The sequence below is a fragment of the Schistocerca nitens genome, chromosome 2 (assembly GCF_023898315.1).
Source record: "Schistocerca nitens isolate TAMUIC-IGC-003100 chromosome 2, iqSchNite1.1, whole genome shotgun sequence".
NCBI lineage: Eukaryota > Metazoa > Arthropoda > Insecta > Orthoptera > Acrididae > Schistocerca > Schistocerca nitens.
The window spans coordinates 1,004,064,367-1,004,088,457 of record NC_064615.1 but is presented as its reverse complement, the minus strand read 5'-3'; the positions used below and the strand labels follow the sequence as shown (position 1 = coordinate 1,004,088,457).

Below are 24,091 nucleotides of genomic sequence, written 5' to 3'. Positions count from 1 at the left end.
TAACGACATCACACACATCCATGCCCGAGGCAGGATTCGAACCTGCGACTGTAGCAGTCACGCGGTTCCGGACTGAGCGCCTAGAACGGTAGATACAAAGGTCGATGGAGATTTTTCATTGCTAGTTTAATGAGAAATAAATTTACAATGAGATTACGAGAACATTTCCATCAATAAGCTGTGATTCAGTTATTTCCAAATGCTGTGGATGAAATCTTTTGATGTTTCAGAGTTGTACTGATGCAGAATCTTCAGAACACTCCACGCCAAAAACGACCAGGTACACCAGATGGCGGCGCTGGTGGGCCAGTAGGTTGAGGTCCACCAGTAGGTTGAGGTTCTCCAGTTGGCTGCGGCCCTCCAGTTGGTTCAGGACCTCCAGTAGGTTGGCCTGTTGGGTCAGGTCCTCCAGTTGGTGGGCCAGGTGGTCCAGTTGGTTCAGGGCCTCCAGTGGGTTGACCTGTTGGGTCAGGTCCTCCAGTTGGTGGGCCAGGTGGTCCAGTTGGTTCAGGGCCTCCAGTGGGTTGGCCTGTTGGGTCAGGTCCTCCAGTTGGTGGGCCAGGTGGACCAGTTGGTTGTGGCCCTTCAGTTGGTCCAGGAGGGCCAGGTGGAGTCTCTTGGCTGCGGCATGCTGATACCTACAGTAAAAAGATGTACTGTAAAGTATGTCATTCATTCTGTTTCGAAACATACTTATAACTAGTAGATCTGGATAAAATGAGGAAATGATTGATCGTGATAATGCATCTGGCTTCCCCCTATTTAGACTTTGTCAAGCTAAATTCAGTTCGACTACTTCAAGCACAGAGACATATAAGCAATGACAATCTCTCTCGTCGTCATTAGAGAAAGTGTAGTATGTATAGAGGGTGTCTCTCCTAAGAGACATCAGTTGCATTGTCTCCCATGTATGGGCGGATATTCTCAATTTCGTTTTTGCAATATGCAGCTGGATCCAGCCAAAACAAATACTGCAGAGCTCGTATTTCGTACGCCGTTCAGTGTCAACGGAAAGCCCCACTTTGCTTTCCGTTACAAACAAAACGATTTTTATAGCGGAATTTGATGTGGCCGTTCGATGGAGCGGTGGCAAATTAGGCTAGCGCGATATTCGTTTTATCGATATACATTAACAGGGACATAAAAACACAAACCAGTAGTCCAGCAACATCAGTACTGCCCTGCCCCGTGCTGACTGCAGCCGCTATGCATCAGCGCTTCTCACTCGACGCTGGAGTACTGGTTGTTCTTCGTGTTTTACTGTCGCTGTTGATGCATATTGATAAAACGAATACCGCACATGTAAAACTGCGCTTTGAAAATAATTTTGTTTCTAATGGGAAGCAAAGCGGGGCTTTCCGTCGACGCTGGGTGTCACTTGAAGGGTCAGGGATTTTCTCTGCCTCGTGATGACTGGGTGTTGTGTGATGCCCTTAGGTTAGTTAGGTTTAAGTAGTTCTAAGTTCTAGGGGACTGATGACCATAAATGTTAAGTCCCATAGTGCTCAGAGCCATTTGAACCATTTTTTGTCACTTGAAAGACTTCTATGAGCAACGTTTTTATGGGCCGATTCCAGCTACACATTGCTAAACTAAATTGAAAATATCTGCCGAAACACCAGAGAAAATACGCCTAACACTGGAGAGACACCCTGTATATGTGTGCCTGATCGCACTATAAACGTAAGAGAAGGAGTGCGAGAAAATTTACATCTTAGCATATGAATATATACGTAGTTGTTAATGTGGTAGAAAAGACAAATGGAGCGCCAGTTACGGTTCGTTGTTTTCTCATTCCACACTACTCACCGCAAGACACAGGAGGAGAGCTGCCACTGTCGCCCTCATGTTGATGGAAGTGCTGAGGTGAGCGCCGGCTGCAGAGCTTTTATAAGGCTCGCCACTGCGTGATGTGGTGTAGTCGAACCGAACATGACAGCAGTCCTTTTGGGATCTGATTGTATGAGAAGGTCACGGAAGACAGCTGCGACGAACTGTATAGCACTCATTTGCTCCTTTGTTCGTCGACGCACGCTTATTCCTGGGCTTCATGCTGCCTGAGCACGCCATGTTAGTCTGTGGTCCTATCGGAAGCTGCATTTGCTCTCATTAGCGCACAGACAGTAGCATCAGGTTTTTTTCGGGTGACATTGTATCCCACACCTCTCAGCGTACAGTTTTACGTTTCAAATAATGCTTGTGATTACGTCAATCTCCGGTGCAGTGTGTCTCACGAATAGTATTCGATTTACTTCGTTCCATTCATGCAAGTTCTTTGTTCCAGCTATTGAAAAGATTATGGTCTTTCGTCTTACCGTTCACTAAGACAAGCTTACAGTTTTCATTCGGAAAGGATATCACTGGCGCACCCGGCTCTTCCAAGGACCATTTCTTCACCTGTTGTAGAATTTCTTCCACAGCTGAGTCACTGTACACACTTTTCAGTTTGTCGCATGTGTCCTTAATAGTTAAGTTTTAGAGATATGGTTCGGGAATACTGATGCTTTAGGGAGCATAATGTTTGGAACATGAGTGGGTCTCTTAAGACGTCTTTCATAAAGGATTGTCGAGTTTGGCAGAGGCCTTACATCGAACTTCCTGCAAAGCTTTCAGTGGCCGTCAGTCTGTTTAACCAAGCTGATTGCAGCACACACTGTATGAACTAGGTGCGGTCGATTTTCCACATCGTATGTTTGTTTTTCCCGTTGTGATCTAATTTCTATCCCATAACTGCAAGCCTCCTTTCCATTTTAATTGCCGGTAGCTCAATGTTCAGGAAACTACGGCAAACCACTGTCAACTTATGTTTGGGAGGATCACCGTAACCTCGTAATATGTCATTTGCTCAATTATAATATTCGTTTGTTGTTCTGCGAACATTTCTATCCTGTCTTTTGTTCGTTGGAGGCAATTCGTTTTGGGCCATACAGGTTCATCCTTCAACTTGCAACAGAAAAAAAAATCTTCAAAACCTACCAAGTTTTGCTTCCACCGTACATTGACATTTAGTTCTTCGATACGGAAAGAGAAAAAACTTTGATTTACAGAGTCTACAGTTTTTTCACAATAACGACCAGAAATGAGAAAGACATTTATAAGACTAACATCGATATATGGAGGTGCAATTGTTGACGCACTGCTGGTACAGCTGCACAATATGTGCTCCATACATAAGCAAGTAGTCTATTAAAGGAGGAAACTCGTCTGTACTCCATGTTTTAGGATGGTATGAGGAGGACTAATAGGTTACTCGATACTGAAAGAAAAACCCTTACGTCGGTTTGAAAATAATTTGGCAAGGAGACCTATGAGTCAAAGTTCATCGTTTAAATACTCATATCAGAACTAATTACCATATCAAAAAGTAAAAGTAAATGCAATGTGTTTGTGAGATCTTATTATAAGCCAAATAGTCTCTGACAAAAACATAACTCTAAATATGATAAGCATAAATGCACACGTAATTTTTAAACTTTTTGGAGAAAATCACTTTCTTTCATTATCTTTCTGCAGAATGTGTATGATGTTTCAGTTTTTACAACAGTTGTACTGCTATCAAGGAAAGGGCGTTAAAATATTCACCATTTACGTACAAATTACAGTTTATAGTTTATTAAAATGGAAAGAACATACACAAACGCTGTTTTGCTCTAATTTTTTCCAATTTCTCTTATCTTTTGTTAATATATAATATGTTTTTGTACAATGAAAACATATGATATGCTACAAAATATGAAGCTGATTACTTTTTACATCTGCTATTTGTATTTTAAGCATGGTCTGCTTTTATAATTGAGTATGTAATCATTATCTATGTCCTACAGTTCGCTGTTACTTTCACGATCATCACTTGTTTCCATACTTATCGAGTATGTGCTGTAACTGCTTCTTATACTCCGTAGATATGCGATGTATGCATTTCATTGTGTGCTTTGCATTTTTTAATTTCACCATGATACTCATTATGTGTGCCATCCTGAGGAAGTTCGTTGCTTGTGAAGTCTAGTGCTTCGCATAGAATGTTGGTGACTATCTTCGATGTTTTTATTAATATCGATAAATATAGTCCGCTAAGAAATATCAAATCTATGTACTGTACATCAGTCCACTCTTCTTTACTATAGACTGTATCCAGTCCCTTAATACGAGAAAGCCGAAGCCTCTGTCGCGTAAGAGGCATAAATGTGCATGTGTGCCGTCCGCTGTGGCCGAGCGGTTCTAGGTGCTTCAGTCGGCAACCGCGCTGCTGCTACGGTCGCAGGTTCGAATCCTACCGGATGTGTGTGATGTCCTTAGGTTAGTTAGGTTTAAGTAGTTCTAATTCTAGGGGGATGGTTACCTCAGATGTTAAGTCCAATAGTGCTTAGCGCCATTTGAACCATTTGTCCATGAGTTGTACGCAGATGACATTGACTCACGCTGATCGCTCTGTACCAACAAATGGAACAGCCTCACAATGGTATTGTTTCAGTTACAATTTGTTAATGTTAAGGCAGACTCGATTCTAATGAAGTCTTTTCTAATGAGTCCTTCATTTTGGTATCTTACATATCAGTTCATGAAAGGAATACGAGAAGGCACAGCCATCATATACATGATTAATACCAATAACGTACAGGTATCACTTGAAGCAATAAATCATTTCAGTTATCCAGACACGACGAACCTTATACAGCACACTATACTGTGATATTAGTGGCCTAGTCTTACTCTCACTGATATCTGTGCCCTGTTTGGATCCCTGAAGACGGCTGTCATAAAGGACTGTTGATTTTACGCATGACCATACTCATAACTGTGCGCTAAGCTTTCTGTAACCGGCAATCTGTTTAACCAAGATGATCGCTGCACCTACTGTATGTGAACTAGGTAGGTTCGATATTCAACATCGAATGGTTGTTTTTCCCATTGTGGACTTATGCAGCTTTTCTCTTTCTCTCTCCCTCTCTTTCATTATTATTTTTCTTTTTTAAAAATTTTTGCTTTTGTATATCTTAATTTCTTCTCCTCTTGGCGCTTTCACTATTTCTTAGTACTTGTATAAGAAATAATATCTAATGTGTCGATCTGTATGGTTGACCTATTGAAGGGTGTGCAAGAAAAGATAAAGTAAAAAATACACAAACATCCACCGATAAAAAAAGTGTATCCATTAGATGAGAAAATGCTGGACAAATTTACATGAATTTTGCTGTGGACGAAAACACTTTTATCACTTGCACCACAAGGCTGAGAACTCTCAAAAACTAAGTACTTTTAGAGTATCAATTTAAGTGCTCAGAAAGATTTGATGACCTCAAACTCGACGAATACAGTCAAAGTGAAGTGGGAAACTACATACATTCTCGGAAACTAAAGATGTTTTACGGTTAGTGCTGTTCAGATATGTGGCTTTTGATGGATGACATAGAATTGCCTTATAGAAAAATCACGAAATATTTATCTTTATGAGACGTATGTGGACAATATTTTTTCATCAGGCGACTTTTCAGAAGCATTTTTATTCAGACTACACATACTAATGAAAACGGAACTAATGTTTATTCCCAAGGACTTTTCAGTATCTTCTATCACATTATGAAAGTATAGTCTCTCTCATATGTCCCCTCGACTTCATCACTCTTGTCTGAATAACACAGCAAAAACACTCTATCCCATTAGAGCAAAATAGGCTTTGTCCCACTTCATCCATTCAATTGTTTTCTCTGTTTTTTCAGTAGCAAGAACTCGGCTCGGGAAAATTCTCCATCCAAAATTCAGTGACATATCTACAGATACAACAATACTTTCTACTTTGTCGTATATGCATTCATTATTTCGTTACAACTATGTATCCTTCACATCAACAAGACGTCCTGAGCCACAAACGTCCTTAGGTGGTGCAGTCTGCCTAAATTTCTGTATCACTAAATTCTCTAGGTCACATAATATTCCTTTTGTCCCCCTGTAAGTACATTTTGTATCTCCTGCTATCGGTATTATTACTATTATTATTTGGAAATAAACCTATTAGGGCTACAAGGTCGCCATTTGCCTTCCCTTGTGCCCATATTTCTTTCATTCTATGGGCGTCCTTTCTCTCTTCACAACATGTTGTCCCAGTATTCTTTTAGGCTTTTCGTCTACGTCAATTTGCTATTTGAGAGTACTGAATCTGAAGATTTTGAGCAGTATTTTCTGGCAATTTTTGAATCACTTTTGATCTCAGCATTAAATTTTACCCTGTACATTTTATGTTTGCGAATGCTGTCAAAACGCTATTTGTTTTGTAAGTTTGTCTGGGTTCATTTTTTCAGTATGTCTACAGAATCTTAATCTGCGGTTTCTAATGTCACCACGGATGTTTGTGTATTATTTGATTTTCTGATTGCATCTGTGTAATGTAGCTCCCCTACAACTTTTGGGCGTAAAAATTATCTTAGGATTTTGCGTTCCTTTTCCTCAGTGGCTTTATTGACCGTTTTCCTGTTCAAACATAGTTTTTCTGATCCCCAAAAGCATTACTACTATTATTATTATTACTGTGGCCAGTAGCAGGGAAAGCAACGGTAGTAGTATTACCATTAACGCTATTAGTTCCTAGTCAGTTTATTGTCATTACATAGATTCATTTATTTTTAATTCTATTAATACCATTTTATTACTTTTGGCATATTAAAAATGTAGGAAGGGATCAGAAAGCGCTAATATGATGAATTTAAATAAACAAGTAAATAAGTTGGAGGCGTTGCACAAAGTTGGACAACAAAGATGGGGAAAGGAATTGGTTGTGTGCTGTCGATAGGAACCCTCCCGGTGGTTAAGGAAACCACAGAGCAGCGGAAAGCGAGGAGCTTAAACGACGGCCCTCCTCTTTGGGGGCCGCGTGGCTTTACCTCTACGCCATCTCGTTATGTTCAGCTCATAGTGCAATCGACGAAGCCAGTTGCATTACTGTACGTGCAGCGTGTAACAACTTCTCTTCTTCATAGGCTGTCGCGCATAGGAACGTCTGCATTTCCCAATTTTCCTGAATATTGACCCTACAAGAACAGAGACGTCACAGTGGGCAGTGGCCAGGATGTTTTGGCTTATCAGTGTGAGAGATTGCAGGCCACTCTCACTTTTGACACAGTGTCATGCTGCTTAGTGTTCATAGAGAAGGTGATCATTATTACTTGGTTGCTTCATTTGATACGATCTGGCATCATTCATGTGATGAAATGGTTGGCAGTAGTTAACGCTCTTTTTTGTGTGCTCTAGTTAAGGCATAGGAACCTTGCGATTTCGGTTGGATGTCACGTAAGGCAGCCTGGTTCAGCACTGCAAACTTTCTTCACTATTTCACGTACTGTACTTTTTTTGTTTCATCTTGCGTGCCATTACCACTAATTCTTATGATGTATGTTATATGTAGAGTGGCATGGAATCAAAGGGGTGCCGTCTCAGGTTGAATCATTCTGTTACTGACTTCCCTAAATGTCTATATTACTCACGCTTTGTGTGTTCTGACCATATAAATCAATAACTGAAACTACGAAATACGCAACTAAGAAATGGTTAAATTATGAACATTAATTACGACTTATCATTTTCAGGTTGTCAACAGGTACATTCGTGTGTGTGTGAATTCGTAAGCGACCAAATTTCTGAGGTCCCTAGACTTCCACACTACTTAAACTAACATATGCTAAAAACAATACATACATCCATGCCCGAGGGAGGACTCGAACCTCTGGCGGGAGGGAGCTGCATTCTTTTGTAAACAGGTTCAGACTGAGTTAAAACTTATGTTGTTTATCAAGCGGTTGCTTATTAAATTTCGTGGTAGATACAAAGGTTCAAATGGTTCAAACGGCTCTGAGCACTATGGGACTTAACATCTGTGGTCAGCAGTCCCCTAGAACTTAGAACTACTTAAACCTAACTAACCTAACGACATCACACACATCCATGCCCGAGGCAGGATTCGTACCTGCGACCGTAGCACTCACGCGGTTCCGGACTGAGCGCCTAGAACGGTAGATACAAAGGTCGATGGAGATTTTTCATTGCTAGTTTAATGAGAAATAAATTTACAATGAGATTACGAGAACATTTCCATCAATAAGCTGTGATTCAGTTATTTCCAAATGCTGTGGATGAAATCTTTTGATGTTTCAGAGTTGTACTGATGCAGAATCTTCAGAACACACCACGCCAAAAACGACCAGGTACCCCAGATGGCGGCGCTGGTGGGCCAGTAGGTTGAGGTCCACCAGTAGGTTGAGGTTCTCCAGTTGGCTGCGGCCCTCCAGTTGGTTCAGGACCTCCAGTAGGTTGGCCTGTTGGGTCAGGTCCTCCAGTTGGTGGGCCAGGTGGTCCAGTTGGTTCAGGGCCTCCAGTGGGTTGACCTGTTGGGTCAGGTCCTCCAGTTGGTGGGCCAGGTGGTCCAGTTGGTTCAGGGCCTCCAGTGGGTTGGCCTGTTGGGTCAGGTCCTCCAGTTGGTGGGCCAGGTGGACCAGTTGGTTGTGGCCCTTCAGTTGGTCCAGGAGGGCCAGGTGGAGTCTCTTGGCTGCGGCATGCTGATACCTACGGTAAAAAGATGTACTGTAAAGTATGTCATTCATTCTGTATCGAAACATACTTATAACTAGTAGATCCGGATAAAATGAGGAAATGATTGATCGTGATAATGCATCTGGCTTCCCCCTATTTAGACTTTGTCAAGCTAAATCCAGTTCGACTACTTCAAGCACAGAGACATATAAGCAATGACAATCTCTCTCGTCGTCATTAGAGAAAGTGTAGTATGTATAGAGGGTGTCTCTCCTAAGAGACATCAGTTGCATTGTCTCCCATGTATGGGCGGATATTCTCAATTTCGTTTTTGCAATATGCAGCTGGAACCAGCCAAAACAAATACTGCAGAGCTCGTATTTCGTACGCCGTTCAGTGTCAACGGAAAGCCCCACTTTGCTTTCCGTTACAAACAAAACGATTTTTATAGCGGAATTTGATGTGGCCGTTCGATGGAGCGGTGGCAAATTAGGCTAGCGCGATATTCGTTTTATCGATATACATTAACAGGGACATAGAAACACAAACCAGTAGTCCAGCAACATCAGTACTGCCCTGCCCCGTGCTGACTGCAGCCGCTATGCATCAGCGCTTCTCACTCGACGCTGGAGTACTGGTTGTTCTTCGTGTTTTACTGTCGCTGTTGATGCATATTGATAAAACGAATATCGCACATGTAAAACTGCGCTTTGAAAATAATTTTGCTTCTAATGGGAAGCAAAGCGGGGCTTTCCGTCGACGCTGGGTGTCACTTGAAGGGTCAGGGATTTTCTCTGCCTCGTGATGACTGGGTGTTGTGTGATGCCCTTAGGTTAGCTAGGTTTAAGTAGTTCTAAGTTCTAGGTGACTGATGACGATAAATGTTAAGTCCCATAGTGCTCAGAGCCATTTGAACCATTTTTTGTCACTTGAAAGACTTCTATGAGCAACGTTTTTATGGGCGGATTCCAGCTACACATTGCTAAAGGAAATTGAAAATATCTGCCGAAACACCAGAGAAAATACGCCTAACACTGGAGAGACACCCTGTATATGTGTGCCTGATCGCATTATAAACGTAAGAGAAGGAGTGCGAGAAAATTTACATCTTAGCATATGAATATATACGTAGTTGTTAATGTGGTAGAAAAGACAAATGGAGCGCCAGTTACGGTTCGTTGTTTTCTCATTCCACACTACTCACCGCAAGACACAGGAGGAGAGCTGCCACTGTCGCCCTCATGTTGATGGAAGTGCTGAGGTGAGCGCCGGCTGCAGAGCTTTTATAAGGCTCGCCACTGCGTGATGTGGTGTAGTCGAACCGAACATGACAGCAGTCCTTTTGGGATCTGATTGTATGAGAAGGTCACGGAAGACAGCTGCGACGAACTGTATAGCACTCATTTGCTCCTTTGTTCGTCGACGCACGCTTATTCCTGGGCTTCATGCTGCCTGAGCACGCCATGTTAGTCTGTGGTCCTATCGGAAGCTGCATTTGCTCTCATTAGCGCACAGACAGTAGCATCAGGTTTTTTTCGGGTGACATTGTATCCCACACCTCTCAGCGTACAGTTTTACGTTTCAAATAATGCTTGTGATTACGTCAATCTCCGGTGCAGTGTGTCTCACGAATAGTATTCGATTTACTTCGTTCCATTCATGCAAGTTCTTTGTTCCAGCTATTGAAAAGATTATGGTCTTTCGTCTTACCGTTCACTAAGACAAGCTTACAGTTTTCATTCGGAAAGGATATCACTGGCGCACCCGGCTCTTCCAAGGACCATTTCTTTACCTGTTGTAGAATTTCTTCCACAGCTGAGTCACTGTACACACTTTTCAGTTTGTCGCATGTGTCCTTAATAGTTAAGTTTTAGAGATATGGTTCGGGAATACTGATGCTTTAGGGAGCATAATCTTTGGAACATGAGTGGGTCTCTGAAGACGGCTTTCATGAAGGATTGTCGAGTTTGGCAGAGGCCTTACATCGAACTTCCTGCAAAGCTTTCAGTGGCCGTCAGTCTGTTTAACCAAGCTGATTGCAGCACACACTGTATGAACTAGGTGCGGTCGATTTTCCACATCGTATGTTTGTTTTTCCAGTTGTGATCTAATTTCTATCCCATAACTGCAAGCCTCCTTTCCATTTTAATTGCCGGTAGCTCAATGTTCAGGAAACTACGGCAAACCACTGTCAACTTATGTTTGGGAGGATCACCGTAACCTCGTAATATGTCATTTGCTCAATTATAATATTCGTTTGTTGTTCTGCGAACATTTCTATCCTGTCTTTTGTTCGTTGGAGGCAATTCGTTTTGGGCCATACAGGTTCATCCTTCAACTTGCAACAGAAAAAAAAATCTTCAAAACCTACCAAGTTTTGCTTCCACCGTACATTGACATTTAGTTCTTCGATACGGAAAGAGAAAAAACTTTGATTTACAGAGTCTACAGTTTTTTCACAATAACGACCAGAAATGAGAAAGACATTTATAAGACTAACATCGATATATGGAGGTGCACTTGTTGACGCACTGCTGGTACAGCTGCACAATATGTGCTCCATACATAAGCAAGTAGTCTATTAAAGGAGGAAACTCGTCTGTACTCCATGGTATGAGGAGGACTAATAGGTTACTCGATACTGAAAGAAAAACCCTTACGTCGGTTTGAAAATAATTTGGCAAGGAGACCTATGAGTCAAAGTTCATCGTTTAAATACTCATATCAGAACTAATTACCATATCAAAAAGTAAAAGTAAATGCAATGTGTTTGTGAGATCTTATTATAAGCCAAATAGTCTCTGACAAAAACATAACTCTAAATATGAGAAGCATAAATGCACACGTAATTTTTAAACTTTTTGGAAAAAATCACTTTCTTTCATTATCTTTCTGCAGAATGTGTATGATGTTTCAGTTTTTACTACAGTTGTACTGCTATCAAGGAAAGGGCGTTAAAATATTCACCATTTACGTACAAATTACAGTTTATAGTTTATTAAAATGCAAAGAACATACACAAACGCTGTTTTGCTCTAATTTTTTCCAATTTCTCTTATCTTTTGTTAATATATAATATGTTTTTGTACAATGAAAACATATGATATGCTACAAAATATGAAGCTGATTACTTTTTACATCTGCTATTTGTATTTTAAGCATGGTCTGCTTTTATAATTGAGTATGTAATCATTATCTATGTCCTACAGTTCGCTGTTACTTTCACGATCATCACTTGTTTCCATACTTATCGAGTATGTGCTGTAACTGCTTCTTATACTCCGTAGATATGCGATGTATGCATTTCATTGTGTGCTTTGCATTTTTTAATTTCACCATGATACTCATTATGTGTGCCATCCTGAGGAAGTTCGTTGCTTGTGAAGTCTAGTGCTTCGCATAGAATGTTGGTGACTATCTTCGATGTTTTTATTAATATCGATAAATATAGTCCGCTAAGAAATATCAAATCTATGTACTGTACATCAGTCCACTCTTCTTTACTATAGACTGTATCCAGTCCCTTAATACGAGAAAGCCGAAGTCTACATCTACATCTACATCTACATCTATACTCCGCGAGCCACCTTACGGTGTGTGGCGGAGGGTACTTATTGTACCACTATCTGATCCCCCCTTCCCTGTTCCATTCACGAATTGTGCGTGGGAAGAACGACTGCTTGTAAGTCTCCGTATTTGCTCTAATTTCTCGGATCTTTTCGTTGTGATCATTACGCGAGATATATGTGGGCGGTAGTAATATGTTGCCCATCTCTTCCCGGAATGTGCTCTCTCGTAATTTCGATAATAAACCTCTCCGTATTGCGTAACGCCTTTCTTGAAGTGTCCGCCACTGGAGCTTGTTCAGCATCTCCGTAACGCTCTCGCGCTGACTAAATGTCCCCATGACGAATCGCGCTGCTTTTCGCTGGATCATGTCTATCTCTTCTATTAATCCAACCTGTAAGGGTCCCATACTGATGAGCAATACTCAAGAATCGGACGAACAAGCGTTTTGTAAGCTACTTCTTTCGTCGATGAGTCACATTTTCTTAGAATTCTTCCTATGAATCTCAACCTGGCGCGTAAGAGGCATAAGAGGCATAAATGTCCATGTGTGCCGTCCGCTGTGGCCGAGCGGTTCTAGGTGCTTCAGTCGGCAACCGCGCTGCTGCTACGGTCGCAGGTTCGAATCCTACCGGATGTGTGTGATGTCCTTAGGTTAGTTAGGTTTAAGTAGTTCTAATTCTAGGGGGATGGTTACCTCAGATGTTAAGTCCAATAGTGCTTAGCGCCATTTGAACCATTTGTCCATGAGTTGTACGCAGATGACATTGACTCACGCTGATCGCTCTGTACCAACAAATGGAACAGCCTCACAATGGTATTGTTTCAGTTACAATTTGTTAATGTTAAGGCAGACTCGATTCTAATGAAGTCTTTTAATGAAGTCCTTCATTTTGGTATCTTACCTATCAGTTCATGAAAGGAATACGAGAAGGCACAGCCATCACATACCTGATTAATACCAATAACGTACAGGTATCACTTGAAGCAATAAATCATTTCAGTTATCCAGACACGACGAACCTTATACAGCACATTATACTGAGATATTAGAGCCCTAGTCTTACTCTCACTGATATCTGTGCCCTGTTTGGATCCCTGAAGACGGCTGTCATAAAGGACTGTTGATTTTACGCGTGTCCATACTCATAACTGTGCGCTAAGCTTTCTGTAACCGGCAATCTGTTTAACCAAGATGATCGCTGCACCTACTGTATGTGAACTAGGTAGGTTCGATATTCAACATCGAATGGTTGTTTTTCCCATTGTGGACTTATGCAGCTTTTCTCTTTCTCTCTCCCTCTCTTTCATTATTATTTTTCTTTTTTAAAAATTTTTGCTTTTGTATATCTTAATTTCTTCTCCTCTTGGCGCTTTCACTTGTATAAGAAATAATATCTAATGCGTCGATCTGGATGGTTGACCTATTGAAGGATGTGCAAGAAAAGATAAAGTAAAATATACACAAACATCCACCGATAAAAGAAGTGCATCCATTAGATGAGAAAATGCTGGACAAATTTACCTGAATTTTGCTGTGGACGTAAACACTTTTATCACTTGCACCACAAGGCTGAGAACTCTCAAAAACTAAGTACTTTTAGAGTATCAATTTAAGTGCTCAGAAAGATTTGATGACCTCAAACTCGACGAATACAGTCAAAGTGAAGTGGGAAACTACATAAATTCTCGGAAACTAAAGATGTTTTACGGTTAGTGCTGTTCAGATATGTGACTTTTGATGGATGAAATAGAATTGCCTTATAGAAAAATCACGAAATATTTATCTTTATGAGACGTATGTGGACAATATTTTTTCATCAGGCGACTTTTCAGAAGCATTTTTATTCAGACTACACATACTAATGAAAACGGAACTAATGTTTATTCCCAAGGACTTTTCAGTATCTTCTATCACATTATGAAAGTATAGTCTCCCTCATATGTCCCCTCGACTTCATCACTCTTGTCTGAATAACACAGCAAAAACACTCTATCCCATTAGAGCAAAATATGCTTTGTCCCACTTCATCCATTCAATTGTTTTCTCTGTTTTTTCAGTAGCAAGAACTCGGCTCGGGAAAATTCTCCATCCAAAATTCAGTGACATATCTACAGATACAACAATACTTTCTACTTTGTCGTATATGCATTCATTATTTCGTTACAACTATGTATCCTTCACATCAACAAGACGTCCTGAGTCACAAACGTCCTTAGGTGGTGCAGTCTGCCTAAATTTCTGTATCACTAAATTCTCTAGGTCACATAATATTCCTTTTGTCCACCTGTAAGTACATTTTGAATCTCCTGCTATCGGTATTATTACTATTATTATTTGGAAATAAACGTATTAGGGCTACAAGGTCGCCATTTGCCTTCCCTTGTGCCCATATTTCTTTCATTCTATGGGCGTCCTTTCTCTCTTCACAACATGTTGTCCCAGTATTCTTTTAGGCTTTTCGTCTACGTCAATTTGCTATTTGAGAGTATTGAATCTGAAGATTTTGAGCAGTATTTTCTGGCAATTTTTGAATCACTTTTGATCTCAGCATTAAATTTTACCCTGTACATTTTATCTTTGCGCATGCTGTCAAAAAGCTATTTGTTTTGTAAGTTTGTCTGGGTTCATTTTTTCAGTATGTCTACAGAATCTTAATCTGCGGTTTCTAATGTCACTACAGATGTTTGTGTATTATTTGATTTTCTGATTGCATCTGTGTAATGTAGCTCCCCTACAACTTTTGGGCGTAAAATTATCTTAGGATTTTGCGTTCCTTTTCCTCAGTGGCTTTATTGACCGTTTTCCTGTTCAAACATAGTTTTTCTGATCCACAAAAGCATTACTACTATTATTATTATTACTGTGGCCAGTAGCAGGGAAAGCAACGGTAGTAGTATTACCATTAACGCTATTAGTTCCTAGTCAGTTTATTGTCATTACATAGATTCATTTATTTTTAATTCTATTAATACCATTTTATTACTTTTGGCATATTAAAAATGTAGGAAGGGATCAGAAAGCCCTAATATGATGAATTTAAATAAACAGGTAAATAAGTTGGAGGCGTTGCACAAAGTTGGACAACAAAGATGAGGAAAGGAATTGATTGTGTGCTGTCGATAGGAACCCTCCTGGTGGTTAAGGAAACCACAGAGCAGCGGAAAGCGAGGAGCTTAAACGACGGCCCTCCTCTTTGGGGGCCGCGTGGCTTTACCTCTACGCCATCTCGTTATGTTCAGCTCATAGTGCAATCGACGAAGGTAGTAGTATTACTGTACGTGCAGCGTGTAACAACTTCTCTTCTTCAGAGGCTGTCTCGCATAGGAACTTCTGCATTTCCCATATTTCCTGAATATTGACCCTTCTGCACAAGAACAGAGACGTCGCAGTGGGCAGTAGCCAGGATGTTTTGGCTTATCAGTGTGAGAGATTGCAGAACACTCTCACTTTTGACACAGTGTCATGCTGCTTAGTGTTCATAGAGAAGGTGATCATTATTACTTGGTTGCTTCATTTGATACGATCTGACTTCATTCATGGGTTGAAATGGGTGGCAGTGGTTAACGCTCTGACTTGTGTGCTCTAGTGAAAGCATAGCGGTAGGTTTTATCTGAGTTCGAAAGAAGAGGGTGCCGAGTTATTTGACAGCAGTAAAAGTGTACGGCGGCTGAGAGCCGAGGGGAGCTTTTTTCTCCGAAACCTGGGTGAAAGGTTTTGCCAACAGCCAAGTCCCCAGGTCTCGTTGTGCAGACAGATTGGGAGGCGCCGGTCGCACGGCGGCCACGTCCAAGTAGGATGACTAGGGCCGAAGAGTCGTCGCAGCGTTGACCGGCGCATTGTAAGATCTGATGGCCGGCAGTAAAGCAGAGTATCGGCCGTTGTTGCATAGAAAGCGGATGAGACGGTTGAGAGTTTTTGCGAATTCCGTGGGGCAGGGTAGTGGCTGCCAGGCGTCCAGAATCAGCTACAGAACTTACTTGTGGATGCACGAGCCTTTAAGCGAGTCTATGGCTGTTCTTTAGAAAGTACGAAGTGGACGCAACAGGGGAGATAACGATCTTTTTACTGAAGGCTGTGGTTCTATCCAATTCATCATTTAGCAAAGACATAGAGTAAACGTGTGGGAAAGAGGGCGCGAGCTGAATCTTTTTTTTTCCTTTCTCCCAATTAATTTTTTAAGTCGCTGGTTGGTCAAACCTGTGTATGCAGAGCAGGGGGGCGGTCTCCCAGCTTCGATTGCCGAGCTCCAACTCGTGACTGCCTTGTGCTAAAGTGGATGTAGCCTAAGCATGCAAATGTGCTGTGCTACCGAGCTGCGGAGGAAAGCTGTAGAGAAAGGGAAGATCACTCTTGTACTGGCGCTTCGCTAATAAAGAATGGCCGGTCTTTACCTTGATGGTGAGACTTGTGTCCTTTGCCACTGTGCCACTTAGAGCCCGTGCCAGTCACCATCTGAACCGTCAGAGGTACTACTTCTTGCATCACGCACACAACGCGCTATGATTGAGTGTACTTATTTGTTTTGATTCGGCCGTCTAAACGTTTGACATATTCCGTCACACATAGTAGTGTCACGGAATCAAATTGGTTTGTCAGACCAGCGAACGGGTCCACCTGCACACTGGAATCTACCGAGGTTTCAGAGGCTCCGAGGGAAGTACCTGCGTTCCGAATCAACCGAACGTGAGACCGCGGACATGCATGTTTCCGGGAGCGCGCAAATAATAACAGATTGCCGGTGTCCGTGACTGCGCTCGGCGAGCGTGTCGTGCTGTGCCGCCCTCACCTGCGGAAGGGTAAAGTATTCGCTGCTACGGCGTAGGGCTCCAATATACGCTTCTCAGCACTCTGTTCTTTGGAACCATATGTTTCTTTATAGAGTAGTAGGATACAGATGCTTGATAGTAGCGTAATTTTTGGCCATACCACAGATTCATATTTATGAAGTCAGATAAAGCGATTAGTTCTAGTTAATGTGTTGTGTTGATCCCCAGTTGATCACTTTCTGAACCATAGACTGCAAATAATATAAAGCGAGTGGCAGATAAAAATGTCTGTGTGTCGTTTCTTTAGCCATAATTTGTCATTTGATGCTAAGAAAGAATAAATCAATTGTTATTTGGACCACAACTCCTCCAAGTGTTCTGATTTACATGCGCCGGCCGCGGTGGTCGTGCGGTTCTAGGCGCTCCAGTCCGGAGCCGCGCTGCTGCTACGGTCGCAGGTTCGAATCCTTCCTCGCGCATGGATGTGTGTGATGTCCTTAGGTTAGTTAGGTTTAATTAGTTCTAAGTTCTAGGGGACTGATGACTACAGCAGTTGAGTCCCATAGTGCTCAGAGCCATTTGAACGATTTGAACCATCTGATTTACATTACCTTTGCCATTTTATTAAAGTCTTGGTTGCAACTGATAGAGCCCAGAAGCTTGCAAGAGTACATCCATTTTATAATATGTGTGGATTCTGAACTGGAACGTAATTAGATATGTCGAACAGAATAACCTCCTTCATGGCAACAGCATGGATTCTACAAAATCCAACTCCCGCAATTCGCACACGGTATTCTGAAAGCCACGTATCATGCCAGGCAATGCAGTATTTCTAGATTTCGGAAAAGAATTTGAGTAAGTACCGCACCAATGTTTCTTAACGAAAGTAATAATATATTCTGTGCGACAGCGTTAGATGAACAAAACTGTTCAAATGTGTTATTGTTCCTAACGGAACCAACTGCTGAGGTCATCGGTCCCTTGACGTACACTCCACTTAAGCTAAGTTAAACTAACTTAGGCTAAGAAAAACACATCCCCATGCCCGAAGGAGGACTCGAACCTCCGCGGGGAGGGACCGTGCAATTCAGGACTTGGTACCTCTAACCGTGCGGCCTCTCCGCGCCGCGAACCTAACAGCCATTAACCCATGCGCATAGCAGCGTATAACGAAACAGAGATTATTTGATAATAAACATAAAGCAAATAGTTACTCTGAGTGGGAGTCATTGAGGGACAAGCGAAATTTTGTTCCCGTCTCACGAAACCATGGTGTCGAAACTTCGTAGACGCCATTTAATTCTTGGAAGGTGATACCTAGTAGAAATTCACATAATATATGAATATGTAACTGACTCAGGACATGTAACTGACGAATTGCAAGTGGCTTCAGTTACGCCATAAAAATAATCCAAGCACAATACCTGCCCATAGACAATTATGTGGTCTTATTCATAACAGTAATAAAAATGTTTCCAATTTCCCGGAAGGATAATGATCAGATATTGCTGACCTGTTACGGTACACAGCCTACATTCTAGTCCGTATTACGTATGCGGAATGAAGCAGTGTTAGGCATGTCAAGAAATGTCAGTTAATTTTCTTCGAATTACAATGGAATCGTCTTTGCTTGGTAAATAACAGAACTATCATGCTGATACAGAAAACATCTGATTACAATCTGCTACAGTATGAAATCAAGCTGTTGTCTCATTTCTTCGGTCGTTTTACAAACCAATAAATGTTATGATCCGAAGATAAATAACACAGACCAGCTAGAGACCAATTCGCTGACGTAGTAACAATTTCCAGAGAATAATATGTGGCAGACATCCACCGGAACGTTGCGATTTCGGTTGAGTGCCACATAAGCCAGCCTGGTTCAGCACTGCAAGCTTTCTTCACTACTTCACAGTACAATGATGATCATTTTTTGTTTCATCCTGTGTGATATTACGACTCATTCTTATGACATGTGTTATATGCAGAGTGGCATGGAATCAAAGGTCGGATCATTCTGTTACTGACTTCCCTAAATGTCTATATTACTCACGATTTGTGGGTTCTGACCATATAAATCACTTTCTGAAACTACAAAATACGCAACTAAGAACTGGTTAAATTATGAACATTACTTAAGATTTATTATTTTCAGGTTGTGAACAGCTACATTCGTGTGTGTGTGAATTCGTAAGGGAGCAAACTACTGAGGTCGTCGGTTCCTAGACTTCCACACTACTTAAACTAACTTATGCTAAAAACAATACAGACATCCATGCCCGAGGGAGGACTCGAACCTCTGGCGGGAGGGAGCTGCATTCTTTTGCAAACAGTTTGAGATTGAGTTAAAACTTATGTTGTTTATCAAGCGGTTGCTTATTAAATTTCGCGATAGATACAAAAGTCGATGGAGATTTTTCATTGCTGGTTTAATGAGAAATAAATTTACAATGAGATTACGAGAACATTTCCATCAATAAGCTGTGATTCAGTTGTTTCCAAATTCTGTGGATGAAATCTTTTGATGTTTCAGAGTTGTACTGATGCAGAATCTTCAGACCACACCACGCCAAAAACGACCGGGTCCCCCAGATGGCGGCGCTGGTGGGCCAGTAGGTTGAGGTCCACCAGTAGGCTGAGGTTCACCAGTTGGCTGCGGCCCTCCAGTTGGTTCAGGACCTCCAGTAGGTTGGCCTGTTGGGTCAGGTCCTCCAGTTGGTGGGCCAGGTGGTCCAGTTGGTTCAGGGCCTCCAGTGGGTTGACCTGTTGGGTCAGGTCCTCCAGTTGGTGGGCCAGGTGGTCCAGTTGGTTCAGGGCCTCCAGTGGGTTGGCCTGTTGGGTCAGGTCCTCCAGTTGGTGGGCCAGGTGGACCAGTTGGTTGTGGCCCTTCAGTTGGTCCAGGAGGGCCTGGTGGAGTCTCTTGGCTGCGGCATGCTGATACCTACCGTAAAAACATGTACTATAGAGTATATCATTCATTCAGTTTCGAAAGAATCATATAAAATCAATATTATTGGCTATCAGTTGAGGTTGTAATACAAATTGGCCCCATGAGCCTTACCAGGCTTCCTGATTACATGCACCCTGTGATGTGTGATCTTGTTTAATATCCATAGATCTACAATAATGCGTGTTAGAAGAGTTATTTTTGACATCTTCTGAATATGTCAGCAAAGAAGCTGCATGCAAAAGATAAATGGTCGCCACTCCTGGTGCCGAATTATTCGCATTTTTTTAATATACTTAAAGAAATCGGCCACACTTGTGAAATGGGGAATCTGTCAGATAACATCACGGCTTGCAAACTGGTACACCTCACAGACGAGGGCACTATCTACGACTTATCGCCTATCTCAAATGTCGTGCAAAACTTTTTCATTAGAGCTACAGTAGATTTTTGCATCGGTGAAGACATGGAAAGATACAATTAACGGCTGCTGAAGCAGCTGGCAACAACGATGTGATAAAACTAAACATCGTTCCTCTACCAAGCAGCTGTATTTGAATTTGTGATGCATACATTTTCACAAACGCGAGGAAAAAGGAAATAACTTGTCGACAACAGCGTTACTGGAGACGGAGCGCAAGCTGAGATTCGTGAGAGAAATTCGTCGTGTTTTCTTGCAAAGAAAGCAGCGCTAAATTTGCGTTAAGCTATTTAGGCAAAAGACAAAAATGTAAAATCTGAATGGCCAGTGGAAATTAGAATCGTTTTCGTCCCGAACGCGAGTTCAGAGTCGTACTTAATATCCGGGCCATATAAGTTAACTGTCTCAATGTTTGTAATTAAGGAAAGTATTACAGAAATCTTGACCGTCTTACCTGGCAAATGGCCGAAGGAAAATGCCACTGACACAGAGTTGTCAGAAAAAGTGCGAAAAGCTTGTAGGCTTAAGGGTATTGCAGGATAGGTTGTGCTAAGAAATAATTATTAAAAAAAATCGATAATTTGTACTGAGTTAATTAGCATTGACGTTAGGCAACAGGCCGTTGCGTGCGTATATTCACGCCGCCCGCCGGAGACGGTGTCACCAAATGTGTTTTTCGTTTCGTCTCCTAAAACCAAGCAAGAGAGCGATACAGAAAATGGACATGGGGAGGTAGTAAGGCCCGAACCCGAGACAAAAGCTGAGCGGTCTTGAGTGCTATCGTCTACGCTACGAGAACAGCCGACACAAATTGTCCTTGCGAGCCACTTGAGTTTGCGCGCGACTGGCCTGATCGGCTAACTTGATTACTAATTTACTCTGAAACAAAGCAACATGTCGATTTTTTTCATAACAATTATTACTCAGCACAACTTACCCTGCGGCACTTTTACAAGCTTTTGAGACTCTTCCTGACTGCACTGTATACCGAATACATACTTATAACTAGTAGATCTGGACAAAAGGAGAAAATCCTTGGCCGCAATACTGCATCTGACTTCTACCTATTTAGACTTTTTCAAGCTAAAATCAATTTGACTACTGCATGCACAGAGAAATAATCAATCACAATCTCACTCGTCGCCATTAGAGAAAGTGTAGTATGTATAGAGGTTGTCTTTCCTAAGAGACATCAGGTGCATTTTCTCCCGTGTTTCAGCAGATACCCGGAATTTGGTTTTTGTAAGGAGCAGCTCGAAACAGCCCAAACAAATCTATCTCAGATCGTCTTTCGTACGCCGTTCAGTGTCAACGGAAAGCCCCGCTTTGCTTCTCGTTTCAAACAAAACGATTTTTATAGCGGAATTGTCAAATTCCGCCTGTTAGGTAGAGCGTTGGCATATTGGGCTAGAGCGATATTCGTTTTATCGATATACATTAACAGGGACATAAAAACTCAAACCAGTAGTCCAGCAACAACAGTACTGACCTGACCCATGCTGACTGCAACCGCTATGCATCAGCGCTGCTCAGTCGGTGCTGGAGTACTGGTTGTTCTTCGTGTTTTACTGTCGCTGTTGATGCGTATCGATAAAACGAATATCGCACTAATGTGGGACCACGCTACATGTAAAACTGCGTTTTGAAAATAATTTTGTTTGTAATTGGAAGCAAAGCGGGGCTCTCTGACGACACTGAGTGTCGCTTGAAAGACATTTATGAGCAACGTTTTTTTGGGCCGATACCAGCTACACATTGCAAAACGAAATTGAAAATGTCTGCCGAAACACCAGAGAAAATAAGCCTATCACTCGTAGGAGAGACACCCTGTGTATGTGTGCCTGTTATTATTATACACGTGAAAGAAGTGCAACAAAATTTACATCTTAGTATATGCTTCGCCTGAGATATATACGTAGTTGTTAATGTGGTAGAAAATACAAATGGAGCGCCAGTTACGATTCGTGCTTTTCTCATTCCACACTACTCACCGCAAGACACAGGAGGAGAGCTGCCACTGTCGCCCTCATGTTGATGGAAGTGCTGAGGTGAACGCCGGCTGCAGAGCTTTTATAAGGCTCGCCACTGCGTGATGTGGTGTAGTCGAACCGAACATGACAGTCATTTTGGGATCTGATTGTATGAGAAGGTCACGGAAGACAGCTGCGACGAACTGTATAGCTCTCATTTGCTCCTTTGTTCTTCGACACACGCTTATTCCCGGGCTTCATGCTGCCTCAGCACGCTACGTCTGTGGTCCTATCGGAAGCTCATTAGCGCCCAGGGTGTAACATCAGGTTTTTCTGGTGACATTGTATCCCACACCTCTCAGCGTAGGGTTTTGCATTTCAAATAAAGCTTGTGATTACGTGAATCTTCGGTGCAGTGTGTCTCACGAATAGTATACGATTTACTTTGTTCCAATCATGCAAGTTCTTTGTTCCAGATATTGAAAAGATTATGATCTTTCGTCCTAGCCGTTCACTAACACAAGCTTACAGTTTTTTTTCAGAAAGGATACCACTGGCGCCCCCGGCTCCCCTAAGGACCATTTCTTTACCTGTTGCAGAATTTTTTCCACAGCTGTGTCACTGTACACACTTTTCAGTTTGTCGCATGTGTCCTTAATAGTTAAGTTTTAGAGATACGGTTGGGGAATACTGATGCTTTTGGGTCCATAGTCTTATTCTCACAGATATTTGGAACATGAGTGGGTCTCTGAAGACGGCTCTCATAAAGGATTGTCGAGTTTGGCAGAGGCCTTACATCGAACTTCCTGCAAAGCTTTCAGTGGCCGTCAGTTTGTTTAACCAAGCTGATTGCAGCACACACTGTATGAACAAGGTGCGGTCGATTTTCCACATCGTATGTTTGTTTTTCCCGTTGTGATCTAATTTCTATCCCATAACTGCAAGCCTCCTTTCCATTTTAATTGCCGGTAGCTCAATGTTCAGGAAACTACGGCAAACCACTGTCAACTTATGTTTGGGAGGATCACCGTGACCTCGTAATATGTCATTTGCTCAATTATAATATTCGTTTGTTGTTCTGCGAACATTTATATCCTGTCTTTTGTTCGTTGGAGTCATTTCTTTTTTAGCCATCCAGGTTCATCCTTCAACTTGTAACAGCAAAAAGATCTTCAAACGTAACAAGTTTAGCTTCAACCGTACATTGACATTTAGTGCATTTATAAGACTAACAGCGATATATGGAGGTGCACTTGTTGACGCACTGCTTTTACAGTTGCACAATATGTGCTCCATATATAAGCAAGTACTCCAGGTTTTAGGATGGTATGAGGAGGACTAATAAGTTACTCGATACTGAATGAAAAACCCTTACATCGGTCTGAAAATAATTTGGAAAGGTGACCTATGAGTCAAAGTTTATCGTTTAAATACTCGTATCAGAACTAATTACCATATCAAAAAGTAAAAGTAAATGCAATGGGGCAATGAGATCTTATTATAAGCCAAATAGTCTCTGACAAAACATTACTGTAAATATGAGAAGCATAAATGCACATGTACTTTTTAAACTTTTTGGACAAAATCACTTTCTTTCATTATCTTTTTGGAGAATATGTATGGTGTTTCAGTTTTTACAACAGTTGTACTGCTATCAAGGAAAGGGCGATAAAATATTGACCATTTACGTACAAATGACAGTTCATAGGTTTTTAAAATGGAAAGAACATACAAAAACGCTGTTTTGCTCTAATTTTTTTCCAATTTCTCTTATCTTTTCTTAATATATAACAACTTTTTGTATTATGAAAAATACGATATGCTACCAAAATATGTAGCTGACTACTTTTTACAACTGCTATTTGTATTTTAAGCGTGGTCTGCTCATATAATTGA

At 41.6% G+C, this 24,091-nt stretch overlaps 2 protein-coding genes across 17 annotated transcripts in view; both read right to left on the bottom strand.

Annotated features, from left to right (window-relative positions):
• Nucleotides 1-24,091, bottom strand: part of LOC126237344 (proline-rich protein HaeIII subfamily 1-like) — a 388,790-nt gene that overhangs the window by 88,964 nt on the left and 275,735 nt on the right. The gene's annotated exons all lie outside the window — the stretch shown is intronic.
• LOC126237339 (proline-rich protein 2-like) lies at nucleotides 108-22,338 on the bottom strand. 9 transcript variants are annotated; one of them, XM_049947366.1, is made up of 5 exons: nucleotides 22,217-22,338; nucleotides 19,585-19,798; nucleotides 8,406-8,474; nucleotides 8,289-8,336; nucleotides 108-445 (listed from the first exon to the last, which is right to left on the bottom strand). In XM_049947366.1, the coding sequence occupies exons 1-5, from the start codon at nucleotides 22,253-22,255 to the stop codon at nucleotides 252-254; spliced, it is 564 nt and encodes a 187-aa protein (XP_049803323.1). In that variant the 5' UTR covers nucleotides 22,256-22,338; the 3' UTR covers nucleotides 108-251. The 9 variants fall into 9 exon arrangements, with proteins under 9 accessions (XP_049803323.1, XP_049803322.1, XP_049803318.1 ...); XM_049947365.1 differs by lacking the exon at nucleotides 8,406-8,474 and having other exon boundaries at nucleotides 8,289-8,357; nucleotides 19,537-19,798; XM_049947361.1 differs by having other exon boundaries at nucleotides 8,289-8,474.